The sequence below is a fragment of the Aspergillus clavatus genome, genomic scaffold (genome assembly GCF_000002715.2).
Source record: "Aspergillus clavatus NRRL 1 1099423829800 genomic scaffold, whole genome shotgun sequence".
NCBI classification, from domain to species: Eukaryota; Fungi; Ascomycota; class Eurotiomycetes; order Eurotiales; family Aspergillaceae; genus Aspergillus; species Aspergillus clavatus.
The window spans coordinates 557,538-572,141 of NW_001517099.1; the positions used below are offsets into that span (position 1 = coordinate 557,538).

General features: G+C 51.4%; 6 protein-coding genes across 6 annotated transcripts, besides 5 other annotated features; 4 read left to right on the forward strand and 2 right to left on the reverse strand.

The window, feature by feature from the left end:
* Positions 1-586: 586 nt before the first annotated feature.
* eaf1 (MYB and HSA domain protein) lies at positions 587-5,333 on the reverse strand (the record flags this gene model as incomplete). Its single annotated transcript, XM_001271646.1, has 5 exons — positions 587-1,717; positions 1,774-1,931; positions 2,000-4,896; positions 5,051-5,194; positions 5,290-5,333. 5 exons carry the CDS (start codon positions 5,331-5,333, stop codon positions 587-589), a joined length of 4,374 nt encoding a protein of 1,457 aa, XP_001271647.1.
* Positions 1,244-1,321: a microsatellite.
* Positions 2,157-2,192: a microsatellite.
* Positions 2,158-2,191: a microsatellite.
* Positions 3,540-3,568: a microsatellite.
* Positions 5,334-5,925: 592 nt separating the features above from the next.
* Positions 5,926-7,531, forward strand: ACLA_046880 (putative 60S ribosome biogenesis protein Mak11; the record flags this gene model as incomplete). The annotated part of the gene is made up of 2 exons (XM_001271647.1): positions 5,926-6,861; positions 6,920-7,531. 2 exons carry the CDS (start codon positions 5,926-5,928, stop codon positions 7,529-7,531), a joined length of 1,548 nt encoding a protein of 515 aa, XP_001271648.1.
* A 114-nt stretch (positions 7,532-7,645) lies between these two features.
* Positions 7,646-7,688: a microsatellite.
* A 503-nt stretch (positions 7,689-8,191) lies between these two features.
* ACLA_046890 (translation initiation factor eIF2 subunit gamma) lies at positions 8,192-9,885 on the forward strand (the record flags this gene model as incomplete). The annotated part of the gene is made up of 3 exons (XM_001271648.1): positions 8,192-8,724; positions 8,797-9,783; positions 9,855-9,885. 3 exons carry the CDS (start codon positions 8,192-8,194, stop codon positions 9,883-9,885), a joined length of 1,551 nt encoding a protein of 516 aa, XP_001271649.1.
* Positions 9,886-10,722: 837 nt separating this feature from the next.
* ACLA_046900 (zinc metalloprotease) lies at positions 10,723-12,425 on the forward strand (the record flags this gene model as incomplete). Its single annotated transcript, XM_001271649.1, has 5 exons — positions 10,723-10,737; positions 10,849-11,031; positions 11,120-11,866; positions 11,942-12,134; positions 12,193-12,425. The coding sequence occupies 5 exons, from the start codon at positions 10,723-10,725 to the stop codon at positions 12,423-12,425; spliced, it is 1,371 nt and encodes a 456-aa protein (XP_001271650.1).
* Positions 12,426-12,734: 309 nt separating this feature from the next.
* Positions 12,735-13,268, reverse strand: ACLA_046910 (uncharacterized protein; the record flags this gene model as incomplete). The annotated part of the gene is made up of 1 exon (XM_001271650.1): positions 12,735-13,268. The coding sequence occupies one exon, from the start codon at positions 13,266-13,268 to the stop codon at positions 12,735-12,737; it is 534 nt and encodes a 177-aa protein (XP_001271651.1).
* Positions 13,269-13,736: 468 nt separating this feature from the next.
* On the forward strand, positions 13,737-14,225 carry ACLA_046914 (mitochondrial 54S ribosomal protein bL34m; the record flags this gene model as incomplete). The annotated part of the gene is made up of 2 exons (XM_001271651.1): positions 13,737-13,804; positions 13,898-14,225. The coding sequence occupies 2 exons, from the start codon at positions 13,737-13,739 to the stop codon at positions 14,223-14,225; spliced, it is 396 nt and encodes a 131-aa protein (XP_001271652.1).
* Positions 14,226-14,604: the final 379 nt, after the last annotated feature.

Sequence of the window (14,604 nt, forward strand, 5' to 3'; positions counted from 1 at the left end):
GGCGAAGCTCATTTTACACGCGCGCTTAAGTTAGTCTCAATAGAACTATTCCTATTCCTATTCCTATTTCCTTACTATGGAGCAGATGTCTGTCAGGAGAAACTTGGGATAACCATTCACATCATTCTAATCATACAACTATCATCATTGCATCTTAGATTCATCAATTCCAAGTAGGACTATAGAATAGGTCCCCAGGACTTCCAGTCCGTCTTATCAATACATGTAGTACAAACACTAAAAAACAGCAAGACATGAAACGCCCGGAGAAGGATACGCTGAACGCCAATCCATCCCAGTATGTCAGGTCAATCCCAGCGCGAGTCAGTCGCGCCATAGCTAAAAGTCGGAACGGGTGGGTCAGAAGATGGAGGCTACCACGATCGATGGGCAAACTCCAAGAGGGGGAAGGGTGAAGAGATAGGGGAAGATGAGTGGGAGGCTGTATGCCTATCGCAAGGGTGGCTGGAGAACAAATATGTGGTGCAATAACAAAGTCTTGGGAGAAAAAATATTTACAGGTGAAGGAATGGGGGGAATTGCATCGGAAGCGACGACCATAGCTTATCGCATCATCACGACACTTTTAGCCGTTCGCAGTTTGGACCTGCGGAGGATTAGGGCTCTTGCTTGAGCCTGGCACTGGGCCGGCTTGAGCGCTTCCACTGCGCTGGGTTTGTGGTGTTGCGCTTCTACTCTGCTGAGGAAGAGTAGGGTTCATTGCAGGAGAACCGCTAACTCCCATTCGGTTCTGCGGAGTAGCTTGCGGGACACGCATCATGGGCGAGAACCCTTGGGCCTGAGGGACTTGCATACCAGGGCCACCATTCATGCCAGGCGGAGAGGCTTGGAAGTTCCCATCATGCGGGACTTGGTAGTTACCTTGAACACTGGCAATGTTTCCGGCGGCTGCGTTGATGGCCACTTGGGACATTCTCTGTTGCTGGTATTGTTGTAACCGGTCCGTAGCCAGCTTGTTCACTTGCTCGGGTGTCATGTTGGGGTTGTTGCGCTGGATCTGGTTTTGAAAAGTACTGATGGTCGCATTAACTCCGCTTGAAAGAAGATTAGGCTGGCCCATTCGAGGCGAGGGTGTAGACACGCCTTGAGGTGTGGTAGAATGGAATGATGGGCTTTGCATCCCACCACCTGCCTGGAGAGCTGCCATCATAGCCGGATTATTTGGGGCGCCATTGACATTAGGCAAGTTCATGTTCGGAGAATGAGATCCTTGCGGCCCAAACTGCTGTTGGTTATGAAATTGCTGCTGTGGCTGTTGCGGTTGATGTTGTTGGTGCTGTAGAGGCTGCGGCTGCTGCTGTCGAGACTGCAGGATACGCTGTTGCTCTTGAAGGCGATTTGCTTCGCGAATGACGCGTGCATTGTCTGGGGATGTCTGCATTGGTACTCCAGGTCGACCACTCGAGCCCTGCGGCATCATTTTCATAGCCATTGGATTTGAAGGCATGGGACCATTCATGGGACCACCACCTGGCATGCCTTGGAGGTGAGGCCGGCCTTGAGTGACCCCCATCCCAGGCGGCATACCATTAGGCATTGTGTTCGGCATCCCATTCGGCATTGCAGTAGGATTTGCGCCAGGTATCCCGGGAGTTCCGGGGTTATGAGGCATACCGTTTGGGGTTCGTCCAGGGGGAGCATTCAACATCGGCTGCTGGTTGGGCATTTGGCCTGCACGCTGAGCTGCCAAGTTTGCCTGGTCCAATGTTAGTTGCACCCAGAAGCAAAAGCAAGTGGCTGAAAGTATCTTACTCTCTGCTGGGCTATCATTTGCTGGCGGTATTGTTCTTGTCTCTCCTGGAGTTTCAATTCCCGGTCGTACTTGAGTCGACTAAATTCGGCAGGTGATGAGATTGGAGGCTTGGGCTGGTTCGCTTCATTGACTTTTCTCAACGAAGCCAGATGAGAAGCTGCGAAACAGAAATGAGATTTTGAGTCAGCGAGGCTAAAAATTCTCAAACACATATTGAGTGCTTACCATGCTGTTGCTTCTGGAGCATCGTCTCTCTCTTCTTGGCTAGTTTTCGCATAGCATCAAGCAATGCTAGATGCTTGGAAGACCTCCTTCGATCGACTCGTAAAGGCTGCGTGGTGCGTCTGCGGACCGGTGGCTGCGCCTGGGCAGTATTGCTACCCTGCTGTTGCTGTTGCTGCTGCTGTTGCTGTTGCTGAGCAGCCTGCTGTTGGGCCATAACGGTGCGCTGGGCCGTCTCTATCCTCTGATGGTAAGCACGGAAATACTGTGTTTTGGACATGTCTGCAGGCAATCCTTCCAATCCCACCCAGCGTTCAAAACACTCCCAAGGTGTCCGCCGTTCAGCACCCGATGTGAATTGTGAGGAGGGAGTAAGGCAGCTAGAGATCAGTGACCAGTTATACGAATACTCTTTTACTAGACGCCGCAACTCATCATCCTCCGCATATGTCCATTGAGATGATTGCCTCGATTCGAAGAAACCAACAGAGGGCATAGGGAATTCGGTAGGGGGCCTGAAAGAATGGCCGGGATGAATGCGGTCCCGTATGGGTTTGTTCTCAGGTCTGAAAAGGGCGACGTTGGTCTGTTCAGGCGGCAAATCTAACATCCCATGTTCCGGGTCACAGTCATACTGTGAGTAATCATATCGGCTCCGCTTTTTTGGTGGCTCTTTGTCATGGAACTTGATTCTACCAGAAGCATATTTTGATACTGGTAGTAATTCAGTCTTCCAGACGGCATCTGGGGCCTCATCAAACAACGGTTGGTTGTTCTCCGGCGCGAATTTGACTGGGGTGTACATCGGTAGTTCATCGAGGAGCTTCTGAGCAGCAGGAGTCATATCCAACGAGAAAGTGAATTCGTCCGAGCCGAGAGAGAAGATTGCTGCTGGAGCAACAGTGTCATGGAGATCATGGCGGATTTCATCGTTGAACCCCTCGCTAACGGAGTCGTCCTCTGTCGAGGGCACCAGGTCGGGGGTCAGATGAGAGATTCCGATCATCTCATCATTCGTTTCCTCTGGGGGCGAAATCATGCTCGATTCTTGGGCATGTTTCTTCACGAATCTGGGCGAAGGTCTCTTGGAAGGAATGCGAAGTAGAGCGCGATGCTCAGGATCGCAATTAACATACTCCGCACACCAGTCAGCACAACTCTTGGCCGCTGCAATTTTCCATTTCCGTTCCTCGCGGAAGTCGGTGCGCATCCACTTCATATGATCTAAGAGGATGTCCCAATGTGTTCCCTGCCGAGGTGGTTCAACCGAACGTTTGAGTTGGCGCAATGGCCATCTGTTGGCATTCTGAAGGGCATAAATTCGACGCAAGGTACGGCAGTCCATCTGTTCTTGGTATTCGAGCAGGTGATTGGAGGTGGAAAGGGTTTTATGAGCAGAAGAGAGGAGTGTACTGAGATTCGTTCCTCGAGGAGGGGCATAAGCCTTGCTTTGGAACAAGGTAAATAGATAGTCCTGTTCTTCGTTCAGCCTAACTAGATCGCCCGCATGCTGGCGAATAACGTCCATAGAGTCACCCTTCTCCTGCTGCTGGGGCTGCTGCTGCTGCTGCTTGGGAAATACGACGGTAGAGAGCTTGCTCCTCTCCTTCTCTCGAGCCTTTCTATCTTTCAAACGCATCTTCGCTGCGGAGTCGGATGGGCCACCAGATATAGCTCGTGCTGCTTCGGCGGGTTTCTCTGCGGGCTGGGCTTTTTCTGGTTGAACAACAGAAGGCTTCGGGGTTTCCCCAAGTATCTCGGAGACCGACTTGTGCCTGATAGCTCCCGACGATACGCGGGTTGTCATTCGTTCTGGTTGGGCCGGAATCAAGACTGGTGGCGGGGCTCCTTTCTTCGACACAGGAACTGTCGAAGTGGTTGCCTTTGCTTCCTCCAATCGGGGTTGTGGCTGCTCCGGTTGATGTTGCGAATCCTCTGTAGCAACAGTTCCATCGGGCCTCTTGAGTTCGGGTAGAACTGCGGATGTAGAGACCCCTTCCTGGTTTTCTTTCAGAGAATCCGTCACTGCCGATGCGGTTGGACCGATATCTACTTGAATCACCTCGCTCGACAGAGTGCCTGTAGGTTCAATACCACCAATCGTCCTACCCGCAGCCAAAGTGCCTTTTCGGAACGACTGTGCTTCTTCCAGCCGCAATTGCTCGTCTGGCGTTGAGGGAACCACGTTTGGCGGAACATCTAGGGAGTCGACATGTTTGGTGCTCCGCGCAATTTCGTCCGCGCCTTCAGCAACTTCCTCGGCGGGACTAGTATCAGGCGAAACAGCGACAGGGACAGGTGTGTTATTCGAGTAAGGCCCTGCGGAGGAGGCAGGGGAGAGGGGCTGCTCTTGACCAGGTGGAGGTAGCACTAGGGACGGGCGATGATCTGGCTTCTTCTGGGAGCGCGGTAGCTGGTCAGAGGTCGCCGGTGGGGGTATGGCAACGCTGACGGGTCGATCTGTCGGACCAGGAGAAATTTTGACATCTGCAGACTCGTGGCTAACGCTTGTAAGGGTCTTTGGCGCCGTAACGCTCGCTCCCTGAGGTAGCCGATCGGCCGGAATGGGGCCCGTCGCGGACTTGTCAGGCACTTGCGTAAGTCTGGGAGAGAAGGTTAGATTAGGTTGAGGTTGAATCGCCGCCGCGGCCTGGTTCGACCCATCATGTAGAGGCTTCCGCTCGTCAACTTGCTGGGTTGCTGGCTCCTGTCCCTCACCACTGGGTGCCGGTATTTGAGACACATCTTCGGCTTTCGACGTCGCGCTGATCGATGTGAAATCGTGAGACTGGGTAGCGGATCCGACTACCTCCGGCAGCACCGACTGCGCCTCGAGACTGGGAAGAAGGGCTGCAAAGTCGGGTAAGGGTGGAAGAGTGGATTCATTGTAGTAGCGACCTCTGTTGGACTATAGTTAGAATCCACGAGAACTATATGAAATACGCACGTGAAGCAGCGAAGATAGCAAAGGAGATAATCAAAACCATGACTTATACCAAGAAACCAAGTAAAAAGAGTCAAAAAACACTATATGGTTGTGGAAGAAGTACTTACTTGGAGAGGTCGTTGGCATCCAGAAACGCCTGTTCCTTTTGGTGGTAGAGCGCATCGGTCGGGGTATTCTCGGTCGCGCCCGTGAAGCCTACGGTCGCAAAGTAGAGCTCGCTCAATTTGCGCTTCCGCGACAACAAACAACGTCTAGAAAAAAATTAATGTAAGCGATAATTCGATATCACAAGAAGCAATAGAGTAGAATAGATCGCTCCAGAAAAAATAATAATAATAATACTTACGCGATCTCATCGTTCTTGGAGCGGAGCAGCTCGTCACGGAGCATCGAGTCTATTTCGGGAACACAGCATCCGATTAACGCGCTAAAAAGGAGGGAAATAGATTGAGCGAAGTCATCCAGATGGAAAAAATCGCTCGAAAATGATGAAACGGGCGTTGTTGGGTTGTTATGTGATGCAGAAAAAATCGAGACGCGAGGATTTCACCTTGAAGGGATTTTTGGGGGATGGTGATTGAGACTTTCTGAACGGGTAGTACGGGTGAGTTTGGTTGGTTGATTCTGGGTTACTGTTTGGTGATGGGGGAGGCAAGTATTAGGTATGAAAGGGTGCCGGGAACAGACTTGTTAGGAGTGTTTTGCTAGGGACAAGTCCAAGCAACAAAAAAGTATGTAAGTCAGGAATGAGATCAGGGGTTGCCTGGTGGCAGCCTCAGGCAGCGGCGCTCCAGGAGTAGTAGTAGACCGCATTTAGAATGTGGACACCCCAGGCACCCAAGGCTGCTCCATGTGGTCACCGCCTGCCGCGGCGATAAGACTGGCAGAAAAAAAAAAGTCCACCCAGCTTTCAATTGATGAAGCTGTGTTGGAAGTTAGTTAGAGTATCTTTCAAGGACATCTGAGATAGCTAGTCACAATCATGGCCAAACGAAAGAGAGACAACAACACCAAGGAAGTTCAAGTCCCTGGGAAGCCTTCGAAAGCTGTCAAAGCGACCACAGTTCAAGAGCCCGCCTCATTTGATACGGACAAGCCTGCGGTGACCTTGCAGATAGTCACTGGCTCCTATGAACGTGTGTTGCATGGCTTTACCGCAGCAGTTTTTCCAGCGTCTTTCGCATCTTCAGATAATGAGGGAGCCAAAGATAGCAAGTTTTTGGCCCAATTTGTCGACACATTCTTGTTCGAGGCCCATGCCTCCGCAATCCGATGCCTTGCCTTGTCACCAGTGCCAAAGAAAGATTCCACCGAGCCAGCCAAGGTCATTTTAGCCAGTGGTGGCACGGATGAGCGAATCAACCTTTACTCCATCTCCGCAGCTCCTCCAGCGGTGAACGAGCATTATCCAACAGTTCCGACTCTTGCTGGTAACAAGATCCTCGAGAACCCAAAGAACCGGGAGCTCGGTTCGCTTTTACACCACAGTGCTTATATCACTGCACTACACTTTCCGTCGCGCTCGAAGCTCCTGGCTGCTGCCGAGGACAATGCCATCTCCGTCACGAAAACTCGCGACTTTACCGTTGTCTCTACGATCAAGGCGCCTCGTCCGAAAGTTCAAGGAAGACCTAGTGGTGATACCGCACCTCCCGGAGCTGCGCCCTCAGGCGTCAATGACTTTGCGGTGCATCCTAGCATGAAGCTTATGCTCACTGTAGGCAAAGGAGAAAGGTGCATGAGGCTTTGGAATCTGGTCACTGGAAAGAAGGCCGGGGTGTTGAACTTTGGCAAGGAGGTTCTCCAGAGCGTTAAGGAAGCTCGATGGAGCACTGGTGAGGGCCGGAAGATTGAGTGGAATACGAAAGGCGATGAATTTGCCGTCGCATTTGAATGGGGATGCGTCGTCTTTGGAATTGTGAGTCTCCTCCTTGTTTATCCTTGTGTCATTTATAAAAGATTCTAATCGTTCTCAGGATTCGACTCCTATTTGCCGATTGCTACCAAGTCCTCGAAGCAAAGTACATCAAATGAAGTACGTTGCGCTCGACCCTGCTGCGGAAGACAGCGAGGAACTACTTGCTATCTCGACGGAGGACGGTAGGGTTGTGTTCTACTCCACCAAGAAGTTACGGACAGCTGCAGATGACGATGAGTCTCCGATCCCTTACGCCGAGGCTGTTGCTCAAATTGGCGGCAGAGCAGCTGGGTTTCCAGGCAGAGTTAAAGACTTCGAGATTCTGAACGTCGGACAAGAGGCCGGGGCAAAGAAGGGCGATCTTCTTGTGGTAACCGCAAACAGTGAGGGCGTGGTGCGCGTATGGATGCTGCGCACCAAAGACCTTGCCCCTAACACGAAGGAGACCACAAAGGCTACGGACGAGAAGAGCAAGGAACCAGAGAACTTGCAGGCGGGTAAGCTTCTGAATGTCTACGAGACCGGGAACCGGATCACTTGCCTCAAGGCATTCGTGATGTTGCCATCGGAGGATCCCTCAACACTCGATGATAGTGATGATTTATCTGACGAGGAGGAGGAGGAAGAGGAAGAAGATGATGAATCTAGTGAAGGAAGTGATGAAGAATGAATGTGCATAGTCTCACTTATATACCCATGTGCTGATAGAACACCTGATGTAAAGTACTAAAAGCAAATTGAATGAATACTATAAGAACAAGTCTAGTTCTATATGCATTGAGCGCATCATCATCATCATCATCACCACTACTATTATGATCACCATCCAGGATGCCATTCAGAACGTGATGTGTTATTATTGTTTATGGCCCTTGTTCTTGTGAACTTGATGGATGAGTCACCAACAATATTCTTGAATGCCAGTGTTTGCAGTTGTCAATCACCCAACCCAGCTTCAAGTAGATATAATCCTCCAAGCCAAGACTGATTAATAGAGAGAAGACCCTCAATGTCAAAAGAATCCGTCTAAAATGAAGCAATCCTCTTAGGTCGCAACTTAGGTATCTATACTCCCGTCCGAGTTCTCCTACCTACCCAGTTGGCCGCCCACAGGGCACGAACAGAGGCTCCCACCGCCCACTCACACTCCACTGCACAAATCAGAACCCCACTGGTATCATATCGCCTCCGTTCCCAAGCAGAGCAAATTTCATCCAACAACTGAGCCTCCGATCGTCACCCCTCCCCTCTCGGACTGACATCCTACCCTTCCTCTTATCAATATCTACCATCTCATCCATAATTACCTGAAGGGTCAAAATTTGCAACCATGGCTACCAACGGCGATTTTACCGACGATGAATCGCAACCTGGTTCCCCCATGCTCGATGCGGCGAACGGTCATTATGAAATTGAAGAACAAGAGCCTCTTGATGTCGAGGAGAAGGCCCTCAAGTCTTCGATGAAGAAGGGCTCCATGCCCCCAGTTCCTCAACCGAAGCGCCCAGAACTGCCCGAGCAGCCTGACCCAGAGACCATCGATCTGTCGAAACTGACGCCTCTGTCCCCCGAAATTATCGCGCGCCAGGCCACGATCAACATTGGTACCATCGGACACGTCGCTCACGGCAAGTCGACCGTGGTGAAGGCTATCTCGGAGGTGCAGACGGTCCGTTTCAAGAACGAGTTGGAGCGGAATATTACCATCAAGCTGGGTTATGCCAACGCCAAGATCTACAAGTGCGACAGCCCTGAGTGCCCTCGGCCGACATGCTACAAGAGTTACAAGAGTGAGAAGGAGGTCGACCCTCCTTGCGAAAGAGAAGGATGCACAGGTCACTACAGACTGCTGAGACACGTTTCGTAAGTCAACCTATTTCGCATCTGCGTTGGAGAGGGGCTACCAGTGGCTAATTTCTCACTATCTTTGTGCAGTTTCGTTGACTGCCCCGGTCACGACATTCTCATGAGCACTATGTTGTCAGGCGCCGCCGTCATGGACGCCGCCCTTCTTTTGATTGCCGGAAACGAAGCCTGCCCTCAGCCCCAGACCTCGGAGCACTTGGCAGCCATTGAGATCATGAAGCTCAGCCACATTATCATCCTGCAGAACAAGGTCGATCTGATGAGAGAGGATGGAGCTTTGCAACATTACCAGTCGATTCTGAAGTTCATCCGTGGTACTGTCGCTGATGGCTCGCCCATCATTCCTATCTCTGCGCAGCTCAAGTACAACATTGATGCTGTTAACGAATACCTTGTTTCGCACATCCCCGTCCCCGTCCGTGACTTCACTGCTTCCCCTCACATGATCGTCATCCGTTCCTTCGACGTCAACAAGCCCGGTGCGGAGATTGATGAGCTGAAGGGTGGTGTTGCCGGTGGCTCTATCCTGACTGGTGTGCTCAAGTTGAATGATGAGATCGAGATCCGCCCTGGTCTCGTTACCAAGGACGAGAACGGCAAGATTCAGTGCCGTCCCATCTTCTCGCGTGTTGTCTCGCTCTTTGCCGAGCACAACGACCTGAAGTTTGCTGTTCCTGGTGGTCTGATCGGTGTCGGCACCCGTGTCGACCCTACTCTGTGCCGTGCTGATCGTCTCGTTGGTTTCGTCCTGGGTCACCGTGGTCGCCTGCCCGCTATTTACACTGAACTGGAGGTCAACTACTTCTTGCTGCGTCGTCTGCTCGGTGTCAAGACCGCCGATGGCAAGCAGGCTAAGGTTGCCAAGCTGACCAAGAACGAGGTTCTCATGGTCAACATCGGATCGACAGCCACTGGTGCCAAGGTTATGGGTGTGAAGGCCGACGCTGCCAAGCTCAGCTTGACCAGCCCTGCCTGCACAGAAATTGGCGAGAAGATTGCCATCAGCCGAAGAATCGACAAGCATTGGCGTCTGATCGGTTGGGCCAACATTGTCGCGTAAGTTATTCTGGGCCCTTTTATTTACTGCTACATCTGGGAAAACAATATTGGCTAACGCATCGTATCAGTGGTAACACTCTTGAGCCTATTCTGAACTAGACAAGGTAATGCTTGTCGGATCGACCAGCTCGACCTCCTCGGAAAAAAGTTGAGGGAGACACGTCGGAGACTTGGCCGGTAGGCGGTCTCCAGGTCTCTAGCAGATTTCCAGGCGGGAGGAGCAGCAAAGAAAAGAAAAAGTTGACTACTTGAGATCACGAAGAGGAGAAAAGCTGAGCGCGTGGGTGATTCACTCCAAGATAGAGGACACAGTAAGCTCCAATGCCCCGTCTCTTCCGGTTGCTAGAGCACTCGGGACGAAGGTGGTGATATACGCAGACGACCAGATGCGAAGGGTTCAAGGAAACAGGCCGTGTATCGCAGCAGCTTGGATGGATTGGGACATCGAGCATAGAAGGATGAGTTGACGTTGATGAAGTGCCACTACTTCTGTGATGTGTGTTATGAAGCTGTTCTTATGTGAAAATTTTTTCTATTTCTTTCTTGATATATATTTCCAACCGTTGGTATGTTATGTCTGTAGAAACGTTGGATGATAGTTGTTAAATGTAAAGGGATCCGATTGGGAGCGGCGCACCTCAATCCAAATATAAGTGTGTATTTTCAAACCGAGTCTTCATTATTCTTTGGGATATGCTAGCTCTTAATATGGTAGTCAATTCACTGCTCGGCCTCATGGCCATTCTTTGTCCTGTGTTGGCTGGTGGCTCAGCAGGAGATGCGGCCAGTTTGCACTAATTGGGGGTTGACTAAGACATCACCATCGGCGAGGAGTCTACTATCTACTACTACTACTCCAACCTGTCAACAACACCTGGCTGTGAACAACAGACCAGCAACAACGCAATTGCCTGTTGTTGTGCTGCATTTCCAGCCATGTATATCCTTGAGGTAAGCTTTTACAATCATGCCTTGGCATGAGTTGTTGGCGCTGGTGCTTGTCGCTATCGTTGTTACTGTTCCCTTGACAAGCTGGAGCTGACTAGATTCTGCCTGATGCAGCAACTTGCGCGTCTTCTCGACCGCCCATTATTCCCTTGGAAAAATGTCCTCGTCGGATTCTCCCTAGGTCAGTTCCTCCTTGAGGGGATCTTGTCCTTCAGGCAATACAAGGTGTTGCAGCGGACAAAGCCACCCAAGGTGCTGGAGGGTGAAGTGTCACAGAAAGTCTACGATCAAAGTCAAGTACGTATGCCGGAGCGGGGAGTTCATTGTTGAAGGGTATTTTATCTGGAATGAAGTTCAAGACTGATTGTTTTGTCCTCCTTCGCAGGCATACGGTCGCGCAAAAGCCAAGTTCGGCTTCATCTCCGGTCTCTACGCTCAAGTCCAGAATCTCGCATTCATCTATGGCGATGTCCTCCCCAAACTCTGGGGAATCAGCGGTCTCCTGTTGGCTCGGTACTTCCCTTCTCGGTTCCAGGGTGAAATCACCCAGACGCTCGTGTTCATCTTCGGTTTCAATCTGATCAGCACTGTTCTCTCCCTGCCTATCTCCTACTACAACACCTTCGTTCTGGAGGAGAAGTTCGGATTCAACAAGCAGACACTCAAGCTCTGGATTACGGATATGCTCAAGGGGCAGATGCTGGGAATCGTTCTAGGGACTCCGATCATCAGTGCCGTGCTCAAGATCGTTCAGAAAACTGGCAACTCGTTCTTCTACTACCTATGGCTCTTCGGTGTCTTCGTTCAGATCTTCGCCATTACCATTTATCCCATCGTGATCCTGCCTTTGTTCAACAAGCTCTCTCCCCTGGAACCCGGCGAATTGAAGACTGGTGTCGAGGACCTTGCCCGCAAGCTTAAATTCCCTCTTAGTGAGCTTCACGTTATCGACGGTAGCAAGCGCAGCGCTCACAGCAACGCTTACTTCTATGGACTTCCCTGGAAGAAGCATATTGTCATCTATGATACCCTTATTGAGAAGAGCGAACCGGAGGAGGTCGTTGCTGTCCTGAGTCATGAACTTGGTCACTGGAGCCTTAGTCACACCACGAAGCTCTTCGGTATTGCTCAGGTACGTCATTTCTATTATATTCCGCGACGCAGCAATAACGTTGAATCCATCTGAAACTAACAATCCTCGCCGCAGTCTCACATGTTCTACATCTTTGCGCTCTTCTCGGTCTTCGTAAACAACAAGTCTCTGTATCAGTCTTTTGGCTTCCACAAGGAGATGCCTATCATGATTGGTTTCCTCCTGTTCTCTGATGCGCTGGCTCCCATGGATGCTATCGTTAAGCTCTTGATGAACATCCTTAGCCGCAAGTTTGAATTCGAAGCCGGTATGCTCCCTTGCAATCCTCCCCTATCATCTAGGCAAACAAGCTAACCGCGCTGAAGATGCATTCGCTGTGAAACTTGGCTATTCCGAGCAGCTCGCTGCATCCCTCCTCAAGCTCCAGATCCAGAATCTGAGCACCATGGATGCCGACTGGATGTACGCTAGTTACCACTACTCTCACCCCATTCTTTCGGAGCGACTCAAGGCGCTCGGTTGGAAGGGTGGAAAAGTCACTAGCTCCAAGGCCGAGGACGCCGAGGAGCCGGTCAAGGCTGCTGACCGGGAACTTTAAAGCCCGACCGCTCGTCCGTTATTTAAGGACTCACTTCTGAATTCCTGGTTTCGTTCACGGTGTTTGGTGGCGGTCGAGAAGATGGTCCTGGTCCATTTGGTTATGGGAAAAGGGTTTCGTTGGGTGTAGAGGGAAAAGATCGCTTTTGAATTTAGTATAACAGCACAACTCCATACCAGCCCTTGGGATATAAGATCATCCAAGGCGAACGCCAATAGCAAAATGCAGATCCTGCTTGTTTCATATCCAAGCGACTAAACCAGAAATCCAACAGCACAAGAGACGAGCAAGGAACCCAAATTGAAAGCCTTATGCCTCAGCACCCTTGGCTTTCGACCTCTTCTCGGCCAGTCTGCGCTCCTTCTTCTTCCTCTTCCGCTCCTCCTTATCCACAACATGGTTGTCAGCCTCTACCAGCTCAAGCTGCGGCTCCAATTCCTCGTCGTCCTCCCCCAGTACCTCATCGTCGCCATCATCTTCCCCAGCAGCTTCGGCGGCTACTTCCACGAATTTGCTTGGATCCTCCCAGTCCACATTGTTGCCGTTCTCGTCCTGCAGCGCTTCACCCGCATTGATCTTCGCTAGGGTCAGATCGCGTCCCAGGACCTCGCCAGCCAGACCAGCCTGGACGCGCTTCAGATTGTGTAGAATGAGATTCGGTGCTGCAGCCGTGGTGCGTGAGATGGGACCGTGCTCACTGATACTGGCATTGGGCTGCAGCGCAGGGTCTGTAGCGGCGCGATCGAGGTAGGCGGCCAAGAAATCATGGGCGGCGGATTGAGAGATGGACTTTGAGGAGAGGATGGTCGTTGGAGGGTGGGGTGAGGGGCCTTGGGTTGCCATTGCGAATGGTGTGGAAGTGGGAAGGTCTTGCTGCTTGACGTGGAATTTGAGGTTGGAGATGGTCGAGTTGCGAGGGATATGCGGTGCGCAAAGTTGAGGATTGATAATATATGGGGTGGCGCAGAGTGTCTGAGTCCGTATAGTGAAGAACCCTTTGAGGGAAGTATTATCAGGAGAGTTCGCGATGAGAAAACTGAATGTAGGAAGATTGTTGAGCTCGCAGCTTTGAAAGAGCGTCGAAGCATCAAAATGAAAAAGAAATCGGCTGGTCCGTGCGTCCGCCGCGCCGGAGGTTCAATTTTCGTCCGCCTCGAGGAGAGTCGATCCACACGACCTATCGGCCAGCGACCAGCGACCAGCAGCATCAATCCTCATCACCCATTCTGCAGCCATCGATTTGAGGACTGCTTCCTGACAACGAAGTGCTCCGAGACACTCGTCTGCTGAACACCCAGCAAACAAACCAGCATGTTCTGCTTACAGTGTCGGGCCATGCCCTCCGCGCTGAGAACCGCCGTTCGGTCCCAGACACTCAGGTACGTCGTCTCATTGCCGTCCTGCGTCTCCTGCCAGTGATGGCGCGATCTCCTGCTCCTCATCTACTCCAAATCTAACAATCATCCTCGCAGACTCTCCACTCAGACCCTCAGCGCCTCCGCCTCATCACCCCTCCGTACCTTCTCCTCCGCCATCCGTTCACAACCCACCGTGTTGACACAGAGCCTCCCCTCCTTCCGCTCATCCCTCCCCTCCGCCTCTCCATTTTCCCTCGCTTCGACACAGCAGACCCGGTCCTTCTCCGCCAGTGCGTCTCTGGCCGGTAAGCGGGCCACGTACAACCCCTCGCGACGAGTGCAGAAACGCCGTCACGGATTCCTTTCCCGGCTGCGGACGCGTGGTGGGAGGAAGGTCCTCATGCACCGGAGAGCAAAGGGCAGAAAGTCTCTGAGTTGGTAGATGGGGGGCGTCTTTTGGTCTGCTGTTGGATTGATTATTGCCGAGGGGTGTTCCGGGCATTTGACGGGGCTTTGCATTCTGCTTTGAACCATGTTTGATTGTAACTGGGAAAAGAAAGCAATGTTGTCTGAGCGAGGTGCTTAACAATGACTGGGCCTTTGTACAATGAGTATCCTTGTTAGGATCCTTGGCATTGGGCGATGGTGAAGGTATTGGACAGCTATCTTCCTATCAGGCTGACTCGGATCGGTTGGGTCGATTATGTGTGTTTGGCTTTTTCTCCTATTCTGTACGAAATACTTGCTCTACCATGTAACATATAGAGACAGATTATCAGGTCGTTGTATTATTGAGTTTGCGGTCTTTTTAAGATGATTGC